Source organism: Pezoporus occidentalis, unplaced genomic scaffold, assembly GCF_034315485.1.
Source record: "Pezoporus occidentalis ecotype Australia unplaced genomic scaffold, CSIRO_AGI_Poc_V1 ctg63, whole genome shotgun sequence".
In the NCBI taxonomy this organism is placed as follows: Eukaryota; Metazoa; Chordata; class Aves; order Psittaciformes; family Psittacidae; genus Pezoporus; species Pezoporus occidentalis.
This window is the reverse complement of record NW_026915977.1, coordinates 134,269-158,357: the sequence shown is the minus strand read 5'-3', so window position 1 is coordinate 158,357 and position 24,089 is coordinate 134,269. Positions and strand designations below refer to the sequence as shown.

At 53.9% G+C, this 24,089-nt stretch overlaps 2 protein-coding genes across 5 annotated transcripts; both read right to left on the bottom strand.

Moving 5' to 3' along the window:
* Positions 1-1,733: 1,733 nt before the first annotated feature.
* UBOX5 (U-box domain containing 5) lies at positions 1,734-23,636 on the bottom strand. 3 transcript variants are annotated; one of them, XM_062640116.1, is made up of 5 exons: positions 23,514-23,541; positions 10,771-10,867; positions 8,268-9,450; positions 4,951-5,112; positions 1,734-2,462 (listed from the first exon to the last, which is right to left on the bottom strand). In XM_062640116.1, exons 2-5 carry the CDS (start codon positions 10,822-10,824, stop codon positions 2,251-2,253), a joined length of 1,611 nt encoding a protein of 536 aa, XP_062496100.1. In that variant the 5' UTR covers positions 10,825-10,867; positions 23,514-23,541; the 3' UTR covers positions 1,734-2,250. The 3 variants fall into 3 exon arrangements, 2 of the variants coding, with proteins under 2 accessions (XP_062496100.1, XP_062496099.1); XR_009968805.1 differs by having other exon boundaries at positions 2,327-2,462; positions 8,113-9,450; positions 23,514-23,545; XM_062640115.1 differs by lacking the exons at positions 1,734-2,462; positions 4,951-5,112 and having other exon boundaries at positions 5,589-9,450; positions 23,514-23,636.
* On the bottom strand, positions 14,786-23,636 carry FASTKD5 (FAST kinase domains 5). 2 transcript variants are annotated; one of them, XM_062640106.1, is made up of 2 exons: positions 23,514-23,636; positions 14,786-17,438 (listed from the first exon to the last, which is right to left on the bottom strand). In XM_062640106.1, the coding sequence occupies exon 2, from the start codon at positions 17,398-17,400 to the stop codon at positions 15,001-15,003; it is 2,400 nt and encodes a 799-aa protein (XP_062496090.1). In that variant the 5' UTR covers positions 17,401-17,438; positions 23,514-23,636; the 3' UTR covers positions 14,786-15,000. The 2 variants fall into 2 exon arrangements, with proteins under 2 accessions (XP_062496090.1, XP_062496091.1); XM_062640107.1 differs by lacking the exon at positions 23,514-23,636 and adding an exon at positions 19,468-19,994.
* Positions 23,637-24,089: the final 453 nt, after the last annotated feature.

Below are 24,089 nucleotides of genomic sequence, written 5' to 3'. Positions count from 1 at the left end.
GCTGTTCCCCACCTCCCAAAGAGCTCGATGCTAGGAATTTGCTGGTTGCATCTGCCCATTCTGCATAGGTTAAGGGCATTGCTGTGGGTCCTGGCAGAAGATCCCATGGGAAGTTCTGGCTATGTGTGACCCATCACCTTGGGGTGCAGAGAGGGTCTTTGCTGCCCACAGGGGTTTCAGTGTCCCCTTGTTTCAATGGGAGTAATGAGGGGGACTTGCACCCAGCTGGGGGTACTTGAGCCATCCCTAAGCAAGGAGAGGTGGGCACAGAGGGAAATGAATCCCTTTGCCCTCCCTGTATCACTGAGAGGGGATGCGTGGGTTGAAACTCACTGCTAAAGGGTCCTATAGAGAAGAGCCCAGAGAAGCTGTGGCTGCCCCATCCCTGGCAGTGTTCAAGGACAGGCTGGACCCAGGGGCTTGGAGCAAGCTGCTCTAGTGGAAGGGGTCCCTGCCCGTGGCAGGGGTTGGAGCTGGATGGGATTTAAGGTCCCTTCCAACCCAAACCAGGCTGGGATTCTGTGATTCCACAGGGTTAAGGATGAGGAGAAATCATGCAGTTGAAGGCTGAGCCCTCCTCTGAGCTGGTGATGGACCAGGGATGTCCCCCTGCAGCTCCATCCCTTTCAGCCTCTGCTCCATCAGGCTCTGTGCTCGCTCCCTGTCCCTCCATGGGGAATGCAGGGAACCTCCCGAGATAACTTGCCCTCATCCCCCATCCTCAGTTGCTGCCTACCAGCACGGTACCACAAGAAACACTGGGGCAGGCGGCTGAGCCAGAGCCTTTGGGTTTCACTGGAGGCTTTGCTCATCCCAGAGAAGCAGGAGATGGGTGAGGATGGGAGCTCCTGCAGCAGTGATCACTCACCAGAGCTGGAGCGGAGGAGGTGTGAGCTGAATCACATCGGGATGCTTCACTGCAAACACAGCACAGGAGGATGAGGATTTGTGCTGCCTCTCAACTGTGGGATCTTTGGGAGAGTTTTTGCCTATTTCCTGGCCATTTCTGATTTAAACACAGGGAAGTTGCTATTTTTTGCCACAAATCAGCTGGGTGCCGACACAAAGCTGTGTTCTCACTGCTTGATGAGCCTGCTGTTTCCCATGACCAGAAGCCAGGAACATTACGGGTTGCTCAGCAAGCAGGTGCCTTAAGAGCCAAGAAAGGTGTTCCAAGTAAAGGGGAACTGAGTCAGCTGCAGCCTCTTACCTTGGAGCATCAGTGAGCAGCACCTGCTCTGCAGAAATTACCCATTAAGTGGTGACAACGGGGGGCTGTAGAGGTGACAGAACCCTCCGCTGTCACCTAACCCTTGGCACATCCAGGATGTGCTGGAGATAGGATGTATCCCAAGTGACTCTCCTTCTGAGGAGCTCTTTGAAGACCAGATCTCCTCAGGTTTAGGTATCTCAGCCTCAACCCATGGCGGTCCACACGGCTGCTGCTCTAACCCCACTAGAACCCACAGATCCACTGTGCTGAGTCTGCTTTTCCCACCTGGCTTCCTCAGTGCTGTGACGAGATTTCACTCCACGGGCTCATGAAGCTGCACAATGGACAAGTCAGAAAGAGAACCTGACTTTAAACATAAGTTTTATTAAGGCTTAACTGTCTATCAGCCAGACGGAGCTGGTCCAGACACGCGACACGAACCGAGGGTGACGTCTGGTGTGATGCCATGGCTTTTCTACAGGAGCTGCTATGAGCAGGATGAGCTCGCTGCCCCTGGCCTCGCTTCTGTGACTTGCTGGACTCCAGGGTGGTTGATGTGCTCCTGCAGCACCGCAGGGAGGAGAGGAGTAAGGCAGGGAATGGGGGGGGGAGAAGTCAGACAGATGCATGTTGTTGTCCATCACGAGGACTTTGCCTGGTCCACGGCCGAATGGCTGCGCGTCAGAGATGTGAATGGTTTGAACTCACGGGGAAGCTGAACTCACAGTCCAAAAGGCACCTATGCTAAACCACTGAGCCACTGGGATGGCGGGAAGAGGGCGACAGCTGGAAATCAGTCCTGTATAAATACATATTCCTTGTTAAAGAAGCTATGGCTTTTATTATCCTCGGATCGCTTTGCTCCGGCGCGATGCTCTAAACACCCCCCCCCCCCCCCCCAAACTACTCTGTAAGCACAAGAAGACCAAGCTCCTCTTGGTGAGCTCTTCCAAAGGCCTTCATCCTCCTATGGATCAACAGACACAGGGAGCAGCTCCTTGTTCTCATCCTCCTGGAAGGCTCTGGCAGCCGAGGGCTCAGAAGTGAACCCTCCTGACGTCGTGCGTGCCAGCCGGCCTCTTACAGCTCCCACAGAGTATGGAGGATGGAGACTTCTGCTTCTCGGCCAAGCACGGGCGACACATGAGGTGGCCACAGGGAAGCTGGTAAACGGGCTCCGTTTTGAAGTAGGAGGAGAAGGTTTTGCCACAGGAAGAGCATCCTTGGGTCTGGCTGCTCCTGCCGTGCTCTGCAAAGGCGACAGGAGAAGGGGTCGGTCAGGGGGGTGACACGTCACAGCATCATTAGGGTTGGAAGGAGATCGTCCAGCTCAACCCCATGCCAAGGCAGAGCCACCCAGAGCAAGTTACATAGGAATGTGTCCATGGTGGGGTTTGAATGTCTTCAGAGAGGGAGACCCCACAACCCCCCTGGGCAGCCTGTTCAGTGCTCTGACACCCTCAATGTAAAGAAGTTCTTCCTCATGCTGAGATGAAGAAACTTGTGGTGGTTTAGTGTATGGCCATTGCTCCTTGTCCTGTCACTGGCATCACCCTCCTGGCACCCCCCCTTTAAGATACTGATCTGCATCAATGCGATCCCCTCTCAGTCTGCTCCAGACTAACCAGCCCCAGCTCCTGCAATCTCTCCTCCCAGGAGAGATGCTCCAAACCCCTGCTCATCCTTGTGGCCTCTGCCAGACCCTGCCCAGTTGCCCCTTGTCTTTCTTGTACTGGGGAGCACAGCACTGGATGCAGCGCTCCGGATGTGGGCTCACCAGGGTCGAGTAAAGGGGGAGGAATCACCTCCCTCAGCCTGCTGCCACACTCCTCCTGCTGCACCCCAGCGATGCTCTTGTCCCTCCTGGCTCAAGGGCACACTGCAGCTCATGGTCAACTCATCATCCACCAACACTCCAGGTCCTTCTCAGCTCAACCACTCTTTAGCAGGTCAGCCCCAACCTGCGCTGGTGCTTGGGGGTTCTTCCTCCTCAGGTCCAGCACCCGACACTTACCCTTGTTGAACCTCATGAGGCTTCTCTCTGCCCAGTTCTCCAGCCTATGGCAGCACCTGAGGTTGCAGCAGCCATTTCCCCCAGCAAACTTGCTGAGGGTACATTCTATCCCTTCATCCAGGCCATTGATAAACAGGACCAAGTCCGTGCTGTGCCACCCCTTAGATGCCTAATCCCTCCAAGGACCCCATGTTCTGCAGCTGTACAGCACAGCTCATGGCTCAGGACCGTGGCCCGTTTTATCACTGCCATAAGGCAAGGGAACAGCCTCCTTCTGGGGCAGGTTGTGCTCAGAAGGGGCTGAATCACACCAGCACTTGCACCATCAGGCTCTTCATTGAGGACAGATGACTGCAAAGGGCTCTTCACTTCTCCCGAGGCTAAATCGGCGTCTTCCGCTTTTCCAGCGCTCCGATGAAAATCCCCTATTCCCGAGTGAAACACTTTAGGGATCACTCTGCATTCCTGGCACGCACCATCTATCAAGGGCCACTCAGTCAGCCCTTAAACAGCAGCAATTTTAAAGGGGACAGGGAATAAAGCTTAACAGCTTCACGTCACTGTGAAACAGCAAAAGCCATTGAGAGAGAAAGCCAGCGCCAGCCTGTTCTCAGGGGCATTTGGTCCCTCTGAACCCTCTCCTCTGGTGGATCCTTACACAGGAGAAGAAGAGGAACAAGGTTCAGTTAGGGCATCAGCCTGTGGAGGGATAGAGGGAGGTTCAACGCTTCCCTGTGCCCCAATGGAATCAGTTTGGGAATGAATGCATACACAGCTGGATCAGCACGTCTGGCTGATGGGATGGAACTGCGAGGACTCAACAGCCTGGCCTGTCTATAGTCAAACCCAACGGGATACTGGGCACACACTTGGCTGGTTGACCCATGATGTTGCTACCATGTCCTGCTCCTGTTAAGGGTCAGCAGGCTGAGTGGTATTTGCTAGATTTACGCCTCTCCACCTGCACCTCCACACCAGGCTCCTTCCAATCCACATGGCAACTCCCCAGCTTACTGTGTGCAGCTAACAGGGGACACTGGGGTTGGACTAAGATGACCTCTGAAGGCCCCTTCCAACCCAAACTATTCCATGACTCTATGATTTAAGCCACTTAGCCCATATCAGAGCTCTGGGAGCAGCCAAACCTCAACATGGGGCAAGCTCTGTCTGAACTAACCTGGTCCAGGCTGGGCTTAGCACCATGCCTCAGTGCAAAGCACCCAGGATTGCCCTCAGGCAGCACAGACAAGTGCCAAATCACAGCATCCCTGCTGCAGCCCGCCCTGACTGAGGGCATGGACACCAGACCTCACTTTCTGAGGGCCAACGAGGTCTAACCTGCCTCAATGGGAGAATAAACCATTAAATCTGCTGAGATGAAAAAGCAGGACCTAGGGATTGTAAAGTAAAGCTTGCTGGGAGGCAACAGCATGTCTGAATACTGAATATATATACAGTAAATGCTCCAGCCCTGGCAGTGTTCAAGGGCAGGCTGGACAGAGCCTTGGGCAACAGGGTTTAGTGTAAGGCATCCTTGCCCATGGCAGAGGGCTGGAACTGGATGACTTTAAGGTCCTTTCCAACCCAAACCATTCTATGGCTCTAGTCTGGTGTGTGAGGAAGCATCAGAAGATGCTGAGCAGCAGCACAACCCTCGCTGCTAACCCAGCCCCAGCTCTCCTCTCCGGCTCCCCATGGTGACCCAGAGGCACTTGCTGCTTACCAAGGATGGTGCCCACACTCCAGGAGCTGCTGCAGCCTCCTTCGCTCTGGGCCTGCTGCTGGCTCTTCATCAGCTTGGCTGTGAATGAGGGCATGGAGCTGAGCGCCGAGGTCAAGGCAGTGTCCAAACTGTCTGAGAGCTTTTGCTCGTGAGAGACCAGATCTGCAAAGAGAAGCAGAAGCTCAAGAAGAGGATGGGGGGGGGGGGGGAAGAATGAGGAACAGGAATGCTGCTTTGCCTCTGAACCTGTGGGACAGCACTCCTATGGGGCTGGGCTGAGAGAGCTGGAGAAGAGAAGGCTCCTGAAGGGGAGACCTGAGAGCAGCTCCAGTGCCTAAAGGGGCTGCAGGAAAGCTGGAGAGGGGCTTGGGACAAGGAATGTAGGGACAGGCCAAGGGGAATGGCTTGAACCTGCCAGAGGGGAGACTGAGATGAGCTCTTAGGCAGAAGCTCTTCCCTGGGAGGGTGCTGAGGCCCTGGCACAGGGTGCCCAGAGAAGCTGTGGCTGCCCCATCCCTGGCAGTGTTCAAGGCCAGGTTGGACACAGGGGCTTGGAGCAAGCTGCTCTAGTGGAAGGGGTCCCTGCCCGTGGCAGGGTTTGGAGCTGGATGAGCTTTAAGGTCTCTTTCAACCAAAACCAGGCTGGGATTCTATGCTTTTAGGAGCCCTGCCACTTGCTTTCTGAAGAGGTCTCTTCTCCCTGCTGAGGTGCCAGGATGGGGATGTAGTGCTTCTCCTTTGTGTCCTAAGGATGAAAAGTCCTACAGATCTCTGTCAGCCATCCATGCCGTGCCCCAGTGCCAACAAACCTTCAGGTGGCAGCTTCTACCTGCAGGTCTGAAAACGGGCAAAACCCCAAATCATCCCAAAACCAGCTCCTGAGCCCTCAGCCTTCCCCACTGAGCGAGCCAGCCCAGCGCTCCCAGCCTTGCTTCATGCAGCTAACTGGGAACATTGAAGACACTACTAACAGCTGGGGGCACTGATGTTATCCTGTCTCAGTTCTGAGTCAAGGGATGAAGCCAAAGGTGCAGGGTCGCACCCTTCCCTGCAGTGTTTGTGCTGTGCCCCACCGAAGGCATTCATTCAGGCTGTGCATTAAGAGGATGCTGTCTGCATCGCTAATCCCGTTACATCCATCTCCCCAAGGAAGAGCTTTGAATTAGTGCTGCACATGTGCCACAGCAATCAAGGCTGATGAAACACTGGAGCATGCTCTGAGCAATGTGCTTTTGTTTACGGATGGGCACGGCTCCCTCGGGAGCTCCAGGACCCCACAGGGCATTCCCTGCTCCTATGGGGCTGGGGCACATCCCCAGCGGGAGCCGTTACACATCTCTGCAGGGAAAATAACTGATGGGTCCTCCTAAAGCACTGAACGAGAGTGAGGGATCAGAGTGGAAACGTGCAGTCTGGCTTCTTCCTATTCATTCTGGGGCCACAAACATCAGTTATTTTCAATCAGGTCTTTAAAGACTTTTGTTTAAAATCAAACAGAGTTTCTTCCTATAAACATTTTGGGGAGCAAGGTGAAGGAGGGGACAGGTTCCAGCAGGAATGAGGCCACCTTTTGACATGTTTGAGACCTCCAGATTGGAGAACACAAGAAAACTTGCCTTACCTGCCTTGAGAGACAGCCCTTAGGTGACAGAAACCTCACAGACACTTGTTCCCTCCAAGCTCCTCTAAATACAAGATTGCTAAAGACATCTCCTTCCTATCTTAATTCCCATTTAAGTTTACCTTGTTCCTACAGTGTGACCATTAACCTAAAGCTGTAACTCAGTTTAAGACACCAGAGAGAAGGTTTAAGCCTTGCTGTGTGCAGTAGTTACATGGATATTAACAGCTGCACTGCCAGCAACTCCAATAGATTCCAGGAATCCCTGTGCCAACAAGGGAGAAAGCAAACATGGCAAAATAGATGTGGATCTGGGGAGAAAGATCTAGTGTGGAGTTAAGAGGAGCAGCAGCTCCCTGGGAGCCACCCTTCATCGTGGGATGAAGGTTCTGGTCATTAGGGAATAGAGCACAAAAAGCCAATAGATTTTGGGATGAGAGGTGGGAATCTCCTTGGTATTTACCCCACAGATCACCCTGGCTTTCTTGATTCCTCCTCAGCAGTCCTGCACTTGAATGCTGCTGGACCTACAAGGAGCATCCTACACTCCCAGTGCTCCGTGGATTCATAGGTCTGTCTGTGCTGCCGTAACGCTGCCTTGCCTGCCTGGTCTGAAAGCTGTGGCATGGCTGGGGATGAGTGGAAACACTCAGCTTTCCAGGGAATTTATCTGGGAGATGCAGGTCTGCACTGGTTTTCTGCCTCTGGGAGCTTATGCCCAGGGATGCTGTTACTGCACTGCGGAGAAAAACAAGGATAAAAGGAAAGCAGGACCCATTTCCTTCCCCTGGAGACACAAGTCTGGTCTAACGTCTCTAATGGTTTTCTGCTTTGACTGCAAGCCTCTCCCAACCTGGGCTGCCTCCTCCTTGCTCTGAAGGAGCAATTCCCTTGCTGCTGTTAGTTCCAAGCCCCTGCACTGCTGCACTATGGACAGGGCAGACTGGAGGCAGCACAGCCACACGCTCCCCAGCCTCAGCCTCTGCCCCAGCAGGAGCAGCCCTGTGAGAAGGGAAGGAGCCAGCACGTCCCTGGGGACACAACCTGTGCAGGGACACTGCAGGGAATCAGCTGCACCAAGAGTATGGCCAGGGAAATCCATGAGCAGAATTAGTGCCTCATTCCTGCCTTCCTCCCCATCTCAGTCCTCAGGAGAAGACCCACACCAGTCAGGACCCTCCCTGTGCCATCACTGCTGCACCACCAGACGCTTCTGCTGTGGATACCTTCTTGCTGATGCTAGAACACATTGATGGGTAAGGTAATAAATCACCCACGATAAAGAGACTTTAAACCAGCACACTGTGAGAAAAATGTTGTCTCCACATAGACAGTGGCTTGAAAGCAAGGAGGAGGAAGGAGGAAACACAAACTAAAAGGGGAACAAGGTGACCTGAGCAAACACGAGGGCTGGGAAGGAGACTGCACAGGTAACACAACGAGAACAAGGAGCCTAGAGGCGAGAAAAGGTGAAAGAGAATGGGAGCAAACAGCATCCAGCATGGCAGGTTGTGCTGAGGAGAGGTGAATGAGATGATGACCTGACTCCCATGGCATCTATCAGCAGCAAAACACAACGGCCTTAAAGCTTTGAAGAGGTGGGATGGGACTGTAGTGGAGCCTCTTGACTTGAAAACCTGGCCCCAGGCTCTCAAGGCATTCAAGGAACACAAGGGGACTTGGGGAGCCCCGGTACCTGTGGAACAGTCCATGTGGATCAAATGTGAGTCACTGTCAGGTTTCATTTTTTTAGCACTGTTCTCTGAGGTAGACGTGACAAGTAAGTTTGTAGAGGAAAAATAAGGTGGCTGCACAGAGCTCGGATCCATGCAGTCCATTTTCCTCTTCAGAGAAGACATTGTTATGGAAGAAGGGACGAGCATTTCCGAGGCATGAGCCCTCCCCAGCAGGTTGGTGCCAGGAATGCTGTGCTGCAAGAGGAAATGGTCTATCCTAGCCTTGAGGGTAGGGTGAGGTAGGGGCTGTGAGTGCTGGCTGAAGGCCACCCCAGTGAAAGGATCACTGGGGACCCTGCCCCAGGATGCTTCGCTCCGGTTGCACTTCTCCAAGGTGGTCTGGTCGATCACCTTCCCTGAGGGCAGGAGCATGGGCAAGGTCATGATCTCCAGGGTGATGGGGTCCAGGAATTCCTCAGGGATGTCTTGGACCACATCCACCAGCTTGCGGAGGGTCTGCTGTTCGCTGTCGTTGGCACTGAAGGGCACGCAGTCGCTCTCCATTGGCGTCCAGAGCTCTGGCTTGACGTGACCAACCTCCTGGGTGAAGAACTGGGAGGCCACCTGAAAGACACCCTCGATCACCTCCTGCGGGCAGGATTTGGCAGGCTGGCCCCACACCTCCAGCCTCTTAATGCAAGGCAGGCCGCCCCCAGCCACATGGGTGATGCAGATCCTCAAGTGGGACACATTGCTCAGCGAGGAGGGCCCTTTGTTCCAGAGGTCTTGAGAGGCAGAGCCGGGGTAGGACAAGACATTTTCCACCTGATGGAAGGGAGGCCTTGGCTTGAAGCCTCTATGGCCAAATGTCACTTTGCTTTGATTTTTTAAGACAGCTTTGCCCACCAGTGTGAAAGTGTCTTTGTCTGACAGGGGCTGACTGGCCAGACCTGAGAACTGACCCTCAGGGCTCTGCCAAGAGGTTTTATTGCATGAGGTAGAGGTGTAAACTTCGAGCCCAGAGAAGGTTTGGTATCCCCCGGATGAGACGTCGATATTGATCCTGCAGATCTCAATGTTGAAGGGGAAAGAGATGGTGACGTGGACCGGAGGTTTGATGAAGTATTCACTGCGGAAGCCCCGGTTTCTCCTGGCCAGGTCTTCCGAGATGAGATTCTCCACTTCGTAACCATCAGCAGAAATCTGTGTTGCAGGAGAAAAACGCATTTAATTCGGAGCCAGAAACTCAAAACCCATTCACAGGCACTGATGGAGAGCCTCAGGAAGACATCAACTGGGAACCATGGTTTCACGTGCAGGGAGACCACACAGGAGATCCCTGCCACTGAGGCCCAGCAGACCCATTCCCACCCTCCTCCAGCCATATGGTCCCATCCACTCTCCTCTACACCCTCTGCCACCTGGGCAGTCATTTTCAGAGCTGATTTAACAGCTAAAAGAGTGCAAAAATGTGGTTAGTGTGTGGTTTTGGATGGGTCAGTGAACTACACCAAGAGGGAGAGTTTGGCTGGGAGCAGAGCGTGTGTGTGTGTGGTGAGATGGGAGTCTTCTGTCCTTCAACACTGGTGAAACATTATGTCAGCTTAGCCATGTGGAAAGAGACCTCTGGAGAAAATAGGTGGCAGGCACCTAAAATCATGGAATCCCAGCATGGTTTGTGTTGGAAGGGAGCTTAAAGCGCATCCAGTTCCAATCCCTGCCACGGGCAGGGACACCTTCTACTAGAGGAGGTTGGTCAAAGCCCCATCCAACCTCAGAAACCTCTGGAGGTCAGAGAGCTGGCTGCCTTCTCCAGCTCTGGGATCAACCCTACCTGTCCTTATAGACCTCAGAGCAGCCTTCCAGTGCCTAACGGGGCTCCAGGAAAGCTGGAGAGGGGCTTGGGACAAGGGCCTATAGGGACAGGCCAAGGGGAATGGCTTGAACCTGCCAGAGGGGAGACTGAGATGAGCTCTTAGGCAGAAGCTCTTCCCTGGGAGGGTGCTGAGGCGCTGGCCCAGGGTGCCCAGAGAAGCTGTGGCTGCCCCATCCCTGGCAGTGTTCAAGGCCAGGTTGGACACAGGGGCTTGGAACCACTTTGTTGAGGATGATAGGAGACTGCTGAGCTTGGAAGAGAAAGCTCTGAGCAAACCCACCCAAATCACAGCCCTCCCACATCGCTGCAAAATGATTTTAAGTGACAAAGATGCTCCTGGCTTTGTGGACTAAAACGCCTGCTCTTTACCTGCAGCTGCTCTCAATACTTCTGCTGGCAGTGGACATCCACAGCCTCCCATGTTAAAATCCCCCTCTGGACCTCACAAAACGAGGGGAGTTTGCTGTGAGCTGCTTTTGCTTTCTTTTCCCAGGAAACCCTGGCATGGGTGGCCAAAAATCAGTCTTCCAGAAACACCAATTATAACACATGAGCAGCAAACAGACCCCCTGAGCCCCAACCAGTCCAACACACCGCTTATACCCGATCCCTCCAGCTGCCTAAACCGCCTCACATCGCTACTTTACCTTGTTGCAGTGAATCCTTGGCTTGAACTGTGGGAGACAGACGTTTATTACCATCTTGGCAGCTGGAGAGAGCTCAGTTTGTGAGCATCAGATTCAGCTTGTAAAAAACAGAAATGAAAGAAAAAGCAAGTGAACATCAGTGAAAGGACCTTGTTCTGGAGCCTGCGTGAATGACAAGCTTGGTAGATCACAGAATCATAGACTAGTTAGGGTTGGAAAGGACCCTAAGATCATGCAGTTCCAAGCCCCCTGCCATGGGCAGGGACACCTCACACTAAACCATGGCACCCAAGGCTCTGTCCAACCTGGCCTTGAGCACCACCAGGGATGGAGCATTCACAGCGTCCCTGGGCAACCCATTCCAGTGCCTCAGCAGCCTCACAGGAAAGAATTTCCTCCTTAGATCCAACCTAAACTTCCCCTGTTTCAGTTTGAACCCGTTACCCCTTGTCCTGTCACTACAGTCCCTAATGAAGAGTCCCTCCCCAGCATCCCTATAGCCCCCCTTCAGATACTGGAAGGCTGCTATGAGGTCTCCACGCAGCCTTCTCTTCTCCTAAAATGCAGCTCAGATCTGAGTCCAGGAGGTGAAGCCAATATAAACCCAAATGACTGTGGTTGAGATAGGATGGAAGGAAAAAGCTGTGTCAGTTTGTGAACCCATCAGAGAGAAAATGGCTGTTTTAACTAAAATCATCTTACCTATATATGGACCAGCAATTAGATGTGAAAGCTTATCAAGGAGGCAGCAGGTCTGGTAGATGAAGCATCAGAGTGTGGCTGCCCCATCCCTGGCAGTGTTCAAGGCCAGGTTGGACACAGGGACTTGGAGCAAGCTGCTCTAGTGGAAGGGGTCCCTGCCCGTGGCAAGGGTTGGAGCTGGGGGAGCTTTAAGGTCCCTTCCACCCAAACCAGGCTGGGATTCTATGATTCTATCACATGAGGCTGTCAAAGGAACCACTGTGAGCTCTTGGCAGCCTCAGCTGGAACTGGAGGACATGGGCTGCGATCCAACCAGGGCATTCATCACCGGCATCCATTCCCACTGGGCCTTGAACTCCCTGCTTCATCCCTGTGCCTGCCTCTCCCTGTGTGCCACATCTACCTGTGCCTTCACTCTGAGGCAGGACTCTGCCTGTGCTCTTGGACAACACCCAGCACAAGCAGCTGGGATGGGGCCTCTTGGGATGAGGGTAACACCAGTCAGCACTAACACACTGCTGCAACGAGAAATGGTTCTTAAGGGCTTCAGGAGCCTTAGAGAGAAGCTAGGATTAAACCCAAATATTACTAATCGGTATTTAATAGCTCCAAGGGAGCATCTAATAGCTCGGAGGGAGATGATCTATATTCTGAACACCGACCTAGCTGATTCTTCTAACAGTGTTCATTAAAGAAACTCAAGTGAATGCACCTTCTCCTCCACTGAAAAGAATGTGACTCGCATCAGTTATATCACGTCCCTCCTAAGAATGAAATTATCCGTAAGAGTTTTAACCTTACAGTAACCTTAGTTTGAATATCCCATTGCCAAACCAGGAACCTGCTGCTTCCTTCCAGCACAAGCAGCCCTTTAATAGGTTTCAGCTGGAGCTGTGAGTTCAGCCAAAATGAAATCAGCCCTTTTGGGGGCACGGTGGTCCATTGGAATACAGTGATAGGAGCTCACTTTGCCTGCCTGCAAAAGCACAGGGTTGCAGCCTGGTTCTGAATGAGAAATGTGGGACCTGAGGTACAAATCCCACAGGAAGCCAGGCCTGCAGAGAGCACAGCTTGAAGGTTACAATGCCACTGCTTCACTGAAGCAGGTATGAACCTAAAAAGAGCTGCAGCAAGACAGACATCACCCCTTCTAGCCCAGTATTTGGTCTGAGGCACCAGGAGCAATGCCTGCTCTTCAGCAGGGAACACAGGAACAGGACAAGCACAAACCAATGCTCCTCTGATAGCACTTCCTTGGCTTTCTGAGCCCGAGAGGCTTCCAGTGAGGAGCTGTTCAAAGAGGCTTTTAAGCTGGTCTCACTTTTGGCATCCCCATCCTGTGAGAGGAAGGTTGCTGGTTTAACTGCAGGCTGGGTGACAGAACTACTCTTTTTGGTTCCTTCTGAACCTGTTGCCTGGTAAATAAGCTTGGCTTTCAGTACTACTATTATGACAAACCCAACTCTTCGTTCCCTTCCTTGCAATGATGCAGGATTTGCCTTCTGTTCTAGTTTCAACTCCCATCTCCTTCCTGACCTGAAGTCTTCTCCATTCCAACCTGACCAGCCCAGTGCATTCACCTTCAGCAAGTCTTGGTGGTGAGACCCTGCCTTTACCTTTGCATCCTGCAAACTCCTTGCTTTAAGAACTCACTCCTCATGAGCCTTTGTCTATTGAGATCCTGCCTGTATCAGACGCCAGCTTCTCCTGTGGACCTTGTGGTCGTGCAACCTCCTCTTCCATAGCGCTGCCTCATGACAGACAAACCACAGATGGGTGCAAGGCACCCCTTAGGACACTTATATCTCCTCCAAGCCTAAGCTGTTCCTGAGGTCTCATCCTTTTCTACTGTGTTTTGTGGCAATTGGCTCTGGTTAATTAAAACCATCTTACTCTCTCACTAAATGTGCTGTCTTTCAATTCAGTGTGTATGTATGTATATACAGAGGTATCTTTTATAGGATTTTCTCCTGTTTGTGACCCAGACACGCTTAACTCAAGCTGATTTTCCAGCTTCAACATCTCAGTAAGAAAAGACATCATGCTGCACGTCCAAGCCACTGCCCCTCCAAGCTCTGCCTCACAACCCAAGTTGGTCACCCAGTTACTTTTCCCCATGGCTGTGTTTTGCTTTACTCTTCCTATGAAGCCATAACTCAGAAGACAGTGGGGATGGAGGGGCAGATGAAATGAGAAACTGGGAAGAAATAAGGACTAAGAATCCGTGTGAAGAGGGAAAGTGAGAGCTGGCTGGACACACTGCGATAGGACAGTAAAGGGGCTGGCTGAGGATCAAGAATGAGCAGGGACAGGCAAAGGAATGGGTCAGAGGAGAAGCCAGGCTCAGATGGGGACAGCGAGCCCAGGACCCCATGACTAAAGCCACTGCTTGTCAAAGCAAACAACTCAAGGACCATGAAGGGCTCAGATTCTGAAGTGCCATCAGGATGACACACAAGTGCCCATCTCCCTTGAGCCTGTGTCTGCCCTATGGTGAACAGGGATCTTTCCACTGAGGCAGTGTGATCATACAATCCCAGACTGGTTTAGGTTGGAAGGGGCCTTAAAGTTCATCCAGTTCCAACCCCCTGTCACTTACTGACACCTCTCTTCCCCGTCCTCCACCTCTATACATCTTGAAACATCACACTACAAACCAGCCAGAACGGTCTGCCTGCCTTTGCAGCAGGAATGGGAGTTTCACATGCAGCTCCATGTGAAATCATCCCTTCAGCTCTGGTCAGATGCAGAGCCTGCCCTGTGCACCCCAGGAAACGTCCCTCCTCTCGGAGAGAACCATCACCTGGAAGCAAGAGCTCAATCCTCAGACCAGTGTGCAGAGATCAGACACCTGAGCAAGAAAACCACAGCGAGCCATGGGAAGGGGGGCGAAACCAGCAGGCTCCAGAGCAGATGCTCCACACAGCCACAGTTCGCACTCTGGTTTCTCACTGTCACCTCGAGGTGGCTCCGTCAGCCCCATTTGGCAGCAGGCATTATCAATAGGGACAACCAGATGCAAATCCTCTCTGCCAGACACTGCTGAGAGCTTCAACTGAGCTTGAAATGAACGTCTCAGGGTCCCAGCTTCCATCCCACCGCCCGCCTTTCACACACAAGGAGCAGCTCAGACTGCATGCCCACCAACCGCAGCTCCACGGTGATGGAAACAGCACAGAAACACTGCTGCTGGCACCCGGGCCAGCTTCATGACTAAAAATCATCAACTACCACTGTTCTGCTTTCAGAGAGGCACCAAACCCATCCACTTCCATTCAGGGCGGGGAACAAAGAGTAATCACAGAGAAAAACACACAGGCCAGGAGTTTTTATTTGGCACAGGAGCACTCTGAGGATCTGAGTACAAAAGGGGAGCCACAGGGCTCAGCAGAGCAGAGCTGCCTAACACAGCAAGAGCTGAGCACACAGAGCACCTGCCAGACACTTATCCAACACCCCGACACCATTCCAACCAGTAACCGCAGAGCAAGATGCACTGGGGAGGCTGGGGGCAAGCTCCCCGCCAGCCTAAGCAGCCCTGCTCAGCAGTGCTGGGTTGAACACTTTGTATTGGAGGTAGCTCAGTTTCTCCAGCCGCGTGCGTTTGAGCAGGGGAAACCATTCCCAGAAGGGCAGCTCAACCACCACGTACCCCAGCTGCTGCAGCTGCCGTCGCTTCAGGCTGTGCAGCCCCAAGAGGCGCTTGGAGGAGTAGCAGTAGTGGTTTCTGTTGGACACCTGAATAGCCAGCTTCACCCCTTGAGGATGCCTGCTCAGCCTAAGGGATGGGGGGGCTTCAAAGCAGGCATCTGCAAGAGATCCACCTGAAAGCATAGCTTGATCCCTCTCTGAGCCCGGTGTCCATCCTCGCTCCTGCCTGGCAGTCTCAGCTTCATTACCCACTTCCATGAGAGCCTGGTTGTGAGATCTCCCTTTTATAAGCTGAGACATTAAGTCATCCGTTAAACTAACTCCAATGTCCTTTAGTTTCTTAACTCTAACAGGGTCTTCTAAGTTGAAAGGGATGGGACGTCCATCCACGGCCAAATGGACCTCCAGATCGCTGGATCTCGTGTGAGGCAGGATCATGTGGCTCTTCACATACTCGCGGCCACCCAACATGCTCTCGAGAAGAGCTGTGGCTTCCGCAATCTCAGGCCTGACGTAGATTTCTTGCTCTGCAAAAGTCAAAACCATCTCGGTGATCTCTTGGGAAAGCTGAGGTGGAAGGCGGCTGCCTTGGTAGCTCGGGCACTCGATTTCAACACTCTTACCAAGGGTGAAGAGGTCCTTCTGGAGCTCGTATTTACTACTTCTCGTTCTCTGGATAAACTCATCCCTCAAAGCATAGTCTATCAGCTCCTCTGGGAAGCGTCTGACAAATGCCAGGCCAAGCAAACCTGTAAGCAGATGCTCAGGAAACTTGGCGAACTCGTGGAGTTTTCTATGCATCTGCTCTATGAGGCTGGAGTAAAACTCCTCCTCGTTCGGAGGTTCATAGTCCAGGCACCCGAAGGACCACAAGAACTTGGCAGCATCTTTGCTTCGGCAGTAAGCCACCTTAGATGGCAACGCCACGGCCACAGCAGCCATAATGCCTTCGTCAAAGTAGTGCAGGGATGAGCAGGTAAGACTGATGTGCATGATGCCCTGGATGTTTATTGTAGGAATCCGGGCAGGAACAACCTTCCCAAGTTCCTTCAAGAGGGGCAAGTGGTCCATGCGAGTGTAGCGGAGCAGCTTCAGCACGTTCACCAAAGCATAAGTGCTCATGTCATCCATCTGCAGCGAGACTCTGTCTGCAATTCTTCTCATGACATGGTCAGAGATACCACTGAGGGACTTAAAGAGCCCCAAGCAGACAGCACCCACCTCCTCCAAGGTGAAGGAATCCAAGTGCTTCAGAATCATGCTCTCCACCTTCTGCATCAAGTCCGCGGGTGACCTCCGGCCTTCGCCTATGATATAAAGGAGCTGGACAAAGTGGGGCAAAGTGAGGTCTTTCCAGTGCATGCTGGCATAGCTGAACAGAATGCTGAGGTAGGAAGGCACGCTCCGCTCCAGGCAGCGCCAGCAGTCAGCCACCAGCAGCACCTGGTCCAGGTTCATGTCCCACAGCCGCCGGCAGAACTCATTCTCGCATGCATTCAGCAGAGGATGGGTTGCTGGGACAAGCAGACGGACACAAGCCTTCAGAACATGGATGAGATCTGAAGTGCTGAACAAGCCCATGCTTTTGACAGCACAGTGACACAGTTTGTTAAACCTGGGGTCGGACACCAACGCTGAGTGTTGTTCCACTGGCAAACGACTCAGCTTGACAAAGTGATCTGTGATAGCTCCCGGGCTCTGGCTGCCCTTGGAGGTGGCCACACTGTGTAGAATGGAGTCACCTTCTTCTAAAGGAAGGGTCTCTACTGGCTCAGACTTGTCATAGCTGAGGGATCTGTATTCAGGCCTCCCCTTCTGAAACACACGGGGGTCCTCCTTGGAGTCGTGCAGCTCTGACTTCTCCTTTTCTGCTTCCTCCTTGGCTTGTGCTGCAGAGAGGCCTGCTGAGATGGTCTGCTCGAGGAGGGGTTTGGACCTGGGCTTTCTGATGGGTGGCCAAGCTTGAGAAGAGGTGGAACCAACCTGTGTGGTGCCAAGGCTGGCGAAAGCATCACCACTGCTCCCAGCAGCATGCTGCTGGGAGGCAGCTCTGCTTCGGGCATAGGCAGATGGATTATACAGCACTCTGTAGTTCAATGGATTCAGCAACTGGATTGTGGCTGTGGATTCGCTTCTGGTGGTGGCTGCTTCTGGGGTCTCTTCCTTTTCCTCCTCACTTTTGCTGCTCCCACTCTTGGCCTTGCACTTGGCTGTAGCTGAGAATGTGGTCACCCTGCTGAGCCTTGGAAATCTTCGGCATATTAGCACTGTAGCCATGGATCACAACTTACTGGGCTCAGAATTGCTTCCAGGTACTGAAAAAAGGGCAGACGAAGAATGAGTGGCTTCCACCTACCATGAAGCACTTTTAATCTTAGCCTTTATGCTACCAAAAAGGGAGGTGATGCCAGTGTTTCCCTGAGCCATGGCAGATGTTGCCCAGCAAAGCTGTAAGGTAGCTGCTCTCAACCATCACGTCATGCAAAGGCAGGTCAAGACAAGCACCCAAGTGACCTGATATACCCAACGATGGGGTACACGGCAGCTGCTGCTCAGCAGCTACAAGTAACCTGGCACAGACTATGGGAGATGAGACAAAAATCACTTCTTTCTCATTTTTAAGTGACCCAAACTGCTTTTCTTTCATTCTAAACAATGAAAATGCATTTGTGCAGCGGACCTGAAGCTTCAGGTGATTGATGAGAAGCTCCCCATGTCCTTGCCATGTGCACTTGAGCCCAGAACCCCCCCGTGTGCTGGGCTGCACCCCCAGAGCTTGAGCAGCAGCTCAGGGAGGGGATTCTCCCGCTCTGCTGCACGCTGAGGAGCCCCCCTCTGCAGCCCTGATCCAGCTCTGGGGCAGCAGCACGGGAGGGACGTGGAGCTGTTGGAGCGGGGCCAGAGGAGGCCACGGAGATGCTGTGAGGGCTGGAGCAGCTCTGCTCTGGAGCCAGGCTGAGAGAGCTGGGCTGGGTCAGCCTGGACAAGAGAAGGCTCCTCAAGGGGAGACCTGAGAGCAGCTCCAGTGCCTAAAGGGGCTGCAGGAAAGCTGGAGAGGGGCTTGGGACAAGGGCCTGGAGGGACAGGCCAAGGGGAATGGCTTGAACCTGCCAGAGGGGAGACTGAGATGAGCTCTTAGGCAGAAGCTCTTCCCTGTGAGGGTGCTGAGGCGCTGGCACAGGGTGCCCAGAGAAGCTGTGGCTGCCCCATCCCTGGCAGTGTTCAAGGCCAGATTGGACACAGGGGCTTGGAGCAAGCTGCTCTAGTGGAAGGGGTCCCTGCCTGTGGCAGGGGATTTCAACTGGATGAGCTTTGAAGTCCCTTCACCCCAAACCATTCTATGGTTCTATGAGATGTTACATCCTGAGCTGAGAACCAGAGAGAACAGAGCTTTACATTTGCATTTGGGAGCATTCCCCTAGTTTTAGAGTATAAAGGCTTAAAATGTGCCAGGTGCCTTCCTAACTCCTGCCTAAATCAGCTACAGCAGAGGGTGAGGATGAGAAACGTGTCAGGAGGGAAGCTGTGTGCTGCCAGCCTGCCGGAGCTGCCAAATGAGCCTGTTTATGATGATTCAGATGCTGATGAAAACAGAAGCACCAGGTCAGTGCTCTGTTCAGAGCCCACCCCATGTGGCCAACCCCAAAGATGCATCTACCCCAGGCGTTCGCCACTGCTTCAAAACCACTCGTGCTTTAAGTACCACAGGGAGCTGGGCAATGGGGAAAACCAAAGCCTGGCAGAGAGGCTGCAATACACATTAGCTTCTGTGCTCCCCACATGGGGGAATTAAATCCTTCCTGGGCATCCCTCTGAGCTCTGCTGATGCACGCAGCTTTCCATGAGGGCTGGAGCAGGATGCCAAATCAGGGCAGGGAAACTCAGTTTTGCAGCTGCAGAATGGATGCCTCGGGGGGAAGAAGACTGGGGGTGAACACTGTGGCTTTGGGGTATGAGTAGCAGAGGGCTGTGATGGGATCCCACGTGCTCTGGCTGAATATAAACTGTGTGGTTTTGAGTACAAGAATCTCCCCATCTCCTGTGATCCATTATATGGTCTATTCCTGCATCACAACAGCAAAACATCAGCTGCTTTCAAGGAAGAGTGATGGGGAAGGGAGGGAGGATGGGGAGAGTGGAAGTGATGGCCTTTGCTCCCCTCTTGGTGCCAGATGTGGGGAGCTGCCTGCTGTGGGGATGGTTCCATGGCTGTATCACACACCCTGAACAATCCCACAGCAGCAAAAGCATTAACTATCATAAGGCAGACAGACATCTCCTATCCATCCAGGCACAAGCTGCCTGCTGCTCTCTGCAGGCTGTTTTCTCACCAGGCAGCTTTACCTCTGCCTTTTGGTGCTCAGCTCCTGTCTGAGGACAGCATCTCAGCACCCAGCTGGCATGGGAGCACTCCCCATCTGCTCCAGTGCAAAGTCAAGTGGCTCAAATCCCTCTGGGATCCCCTGTGTCGACTCACACTGTGGCAGACGAAGAGATCTCGCATCCTCTGCTCCATGAACAGAGCTTGGGGCAGCAAAAAGCAGCTGGGAGGCGAGGGGGGAAGCTGCTGGAGCTGTAATCCTCTCAGGAGAGGTGAAACAAGCAACCTGGGTGGAGAATAGGAGGTTAGGGGTCGGGGGGGAAGAGGGAAGATGAAATGAAGACTTCTGGAGACAGCCACTGACTGCGTTGTGAGCAGAGGGAAGAACCTGGACAGTACAACCAGAGCCAAGCGTTGCGATGCTGTGGCACAGCCCAAGCCTTGCAAAGCCAGCAGCAGCAGCAAGCAGGAGCTGGATTTCAAAGCTCTGGCTGTGCTGTCCAGCCTGACCTAGCCACGAGTGAGAGATGTGCCTTTGCTCGACTGCAGACAGGCAGCATGCAGGGGCCAAAGCTCAGACCTGGGGGAACGAAACCCCATCCCCTCCAACATCATCTCCCAGCACCTCCCAGAGGTCCTGGAGGACACTGAGGGGCTGCTTCAAGCTGCAATAATGATCTTGGACAAGAGGAGGTTTATCTGCCCCAGGCTTTCCAAAACACTTTCCTCTCTGACTCTGTTTTCCGTGTCTCCTACCTATTTTTCCATTAGAGACAAGCAAGCACTATTCAGACAGGCCATTTAGTGAAACCAATACCTATTTGCTGCTGAAGGTGATCCTGCCTATGAAATCCAGCATTCTGCTGTCACCAGAAACACTCCCCTTGGTGCCAACAGACCCACTGCAAAGCCCCGGTGTTCACCCACCAAAGGTGAATGTTATGTGCTGCTAATACCATCCATGCTGTTCTGTATTAAGCTGTGACACATTTGGGAAGGTATTCCCAAAGTAAAGGAAGAGAATTATTCCTCTCTTTCCTTACTCCTAATCCAGCAAAATAAAGGAACAGGGGAGTGAGGCTGGCACGGGTCAAGATACGTCAAAAGCACCTTTGAAAGAAACAGGTCCAAGTGGCCTTTTGCCCATGACTTTCACCCACCCCCAGCCTCAATCTTTGTGCTCTTTGAAGTTTCAACAGCATCCCTCTTCCAACTCAACCTACGCCTCTCCTCAACTCCCCTCTCTTCCTGTTATCCTGAGTAATCAGCCTGCCTCCCTCCTCCTTCCTTCTTGCTCAACCACAGCCAAACTCCTTCCCACCTCTGGGCAAGTCTCTGCAGAGATTTCGCTTCCAGTGACGCCCCAAAAAGGCACTCGGAGTTTTGGAGCTGGGCCCTGCAGCTGCAGATCCACTTTGTGGAGGTCCTCTGGGACGGAAACATCTTTGTGTCAGCGTCTGGGTCACATTTACAGACCAGCTCTAGGCCAGGAACACGAGTGCAGGGCTCAGTGTTAGCTGGATGTGAGGAGTGGTCCAGAGAAGCTGTGGCTGCCCCATCCCTGGCAGTGTTCAAGGCCAGGTTGGACACAGGGGCTTGGAGCAAGCTGCTCTAGTGGAAGGGGTCCCTGCCCGTGGCAGGGGTTGGAGCTGGAGGAGCTTTAAGGTCCCTTCCAACCCAAACCAGTCTGGGATTCTGTGACAACATTCCTGGAAGGATGCTGCCCACCAGAGTATGAGCTCCCTGAAAGGGGATACAGCTGCACCCTGCCTTTGGGTCCCTCTGTGCTTTAGGTCCCCCTGAAACCCTCAGCCCCCCCCTGAAACCCACACAAGACCCACACGAGGAGCACACCCAGCCCTGCTTCCCCCTGCCCAGCACCACTGGTGCTACCCGAGCACCGGTCCCTCCTGCTGACACTGAGAAGCTCCGGATGCCGGCAGTCAGGGCCACGCTGGGAGCAAACCAGCTCATTTCGGCCACGAGCCTGCAGTTAACACCCACCCCAGGCTGCAGAGGAGAACAGGAGAGAAGGAGCTTCCACACACCCCCCCCCCAATCAGATTCCAACGTCAGAGTGAACAAACGTCACCCTTTGTGTGCTGGTGCTGCTTTATCCCCGCTTTCAGCCCCTCCCGCGCCTGGGAGCCTCCGGGAACAGGGAAGGCCCGGCCAGCACCGGGGCGATGCAGCGGCTCCTCACACCCATGGCCATTCCGACACACGGCATGGGTAGCACGAGCACGTAACACGCACGCATGCACACACACGTGTAACGCGCACGTACATGACACGCTTCCAACGCGCACTCGTTGCACGCACACGCTTCACACGCACACGTGTAACACACGTGTAACATGCGCAGCACGCGTGTAACACGCGCATGTACATGAAACACTTCCAACATGCACTCGTTGCACGCACACATGTAACACGCACACGTGTAACATACGCATAGCACACATGTAACATACGTGTAACACACGTGTAACACAGGCGCACGTGACCCGCACACGTCGCACACACGTGTAACGCGCACGTACATGACACACTTACAACACACACTCGTTGCACGGACACATGTAACACATGTGTAACACAGGCGCACGTGACCCTCACACGTCACACACACGTGTAACGCGCACGTACATGACACGCTTACAACACACACTCGTTGCACGCACATGCTTCACACACACGTGTAACAACACGCACACATGCAACATACTTGTAACACACGTGTAACACAGGCGCACGTGACCAGCACACACATGTAACACGCACGTACATGACACGCTTACAACACGCACACGCTCGCACACACACGTGTAACATACGTGTAGCACACGTGTAACATACACGTAGCACACGTGTAACATACGTGTAGCACACGTGTAACACAGGCGCACATGACCCGCACATGTTGCATACACGTGTAACATGCACATACATGACACGCTTACAACACGCAGTCGTTGCACGCCCACATGTAACACGCACACATAACACATGTGTAACACACGCGCATGTGACCAGCACACACATGACACGCTTACAACACGCACACGCTTCGCACACATGTGTAACATACATGCTAGCACACGCACACATGTAGCACACGTGTAACACGCTTCGCACGCACACATGTAACACACGTGTGACATGCACACGTGACACACGCACGTACATGACACGCTTACAACACGCACTCGCTGCACGCACACACTTCGCACGCACAGATGTAACACACGTGTAACGCGCACATGACACGCGCACGTACATGACACGCTTACAACACGCACTCATTGCACGCACACATGTAGCACGCACACATGTAACACACGTGTAACACACGCGCACGTGACCCGCACACGTCGCACACGTGTAATGCGCACGTACATGACATGCTTACAACACGCACACATTGCACGCACACGCTTCGCACGCACACATGTAACACACGTGTGACATGCACACGTGACACACGCAAGTACATGACACGCTTACAACACGCACTCATTGCACGCACACATGTAACACGCACACATGTAACACACGTGTAACACACGTGCACGTGACCAGCACACACGTAACGCGCACACACGTGTAACATACGCGTAGCACACGTATAACACACGTGTAACATACGCGTAACACACGTGTAACATACGCGTAGCACACGTGTAACATACGTGTAGCACACGTGTAACACAGGCGCACGTGACCCGCACACGTTGCACACACGTGTAACGTGCACGTACATGACACGCTTACAACACGCACTCGCTGCACACACACGTGTAACATACATGTAACACAGGCGCACGTGACCCGCACACGTCGCGCACACACGTGTACCGCGCACGGAGCGCTGCAGGCCCTGTTGCGGCGGGGCCCGGGCAGGGCCGGGGGGGGGGGGGGGGGTGTCCGCACTTGCACCGTTCCCCTCTCCCCGTGAGGGGGCAGCGGAGGGGACAGGGACGGGAACAGGAAGGGAAATGAAGGGGAAAGGGACGGGACGGGACGGGACGGGACGGGTCGGGACAGCGGCCGCACCGCTCGCACTCACCGGGGCCCGGCTCCGGCCCTGCCGCCCGCCAGCCCCTCCGCCCGGCCGCCCCCGGCGCTTCCCGGTACTTCCGGTCACGTGACGCTGACGCACTGCCGCTCGTACGGCAGCCGAGCGGGACCCCACGCGGCAGCGGCGGAGCCGGCAGGTGGCGGCAGCGGCGCGCGGCCCGCCCGGACGTGAGCCGGACGGTGTGGGTCACGTGACACCTGTCATGGCGGCCACCGTGAGGGCGTGGAGCTGGTGCTGCCGGGAGGGCCCGGAGCCCCCCATGAGCCCCCCATGAGCCCCACATGAACCCCACATGAGCCCCACATGAGCCCCCCATGAGCCCCCCATGAGCCCCACATGAACCCCACATGAGCCCCCCATGAGCCCCACATGAGCCCCCCATGAGCCCCCCATGAGCCCCACATGAACCCCACATGAGCCCCCCATGAGTCCCCCATGACCCCCCCATAAGCCCCTCATGAGCTCCCCATGAGTCCCCCATGAGCCCCCAATCAGCCCCCCATGATCCCTCCATGAGCCCCCATGAACCCCGCATGACCCCCCCATGAGTCCCTCATGAGCCCC

Excerpts from the sequence above, each read along its gene's own strand:
- FASTKD5 (XM_062640106.1), bottom strand. The coding sequence starts at position 17,400 with ATGGCTACAGTGCTAATATGCCGAAGATTTCCAAGGCTCAGCAGGGTG.
- UBOX5 (XM_062640115.1), bottom strand. The coding sequence starts at position 10,824 with ATGGTAATAAACGTCTGTCTCCCACAGTTCAAGCCAAGGATTCACTGC. Across the intron at positions 9,451-10,770 it reads CAAGGATTCACTGCAACAAG|ATTTCTGCTGATGGTTACGA; the intron begins GTAAAGTAGCGA and ends CCTGCAACACAG.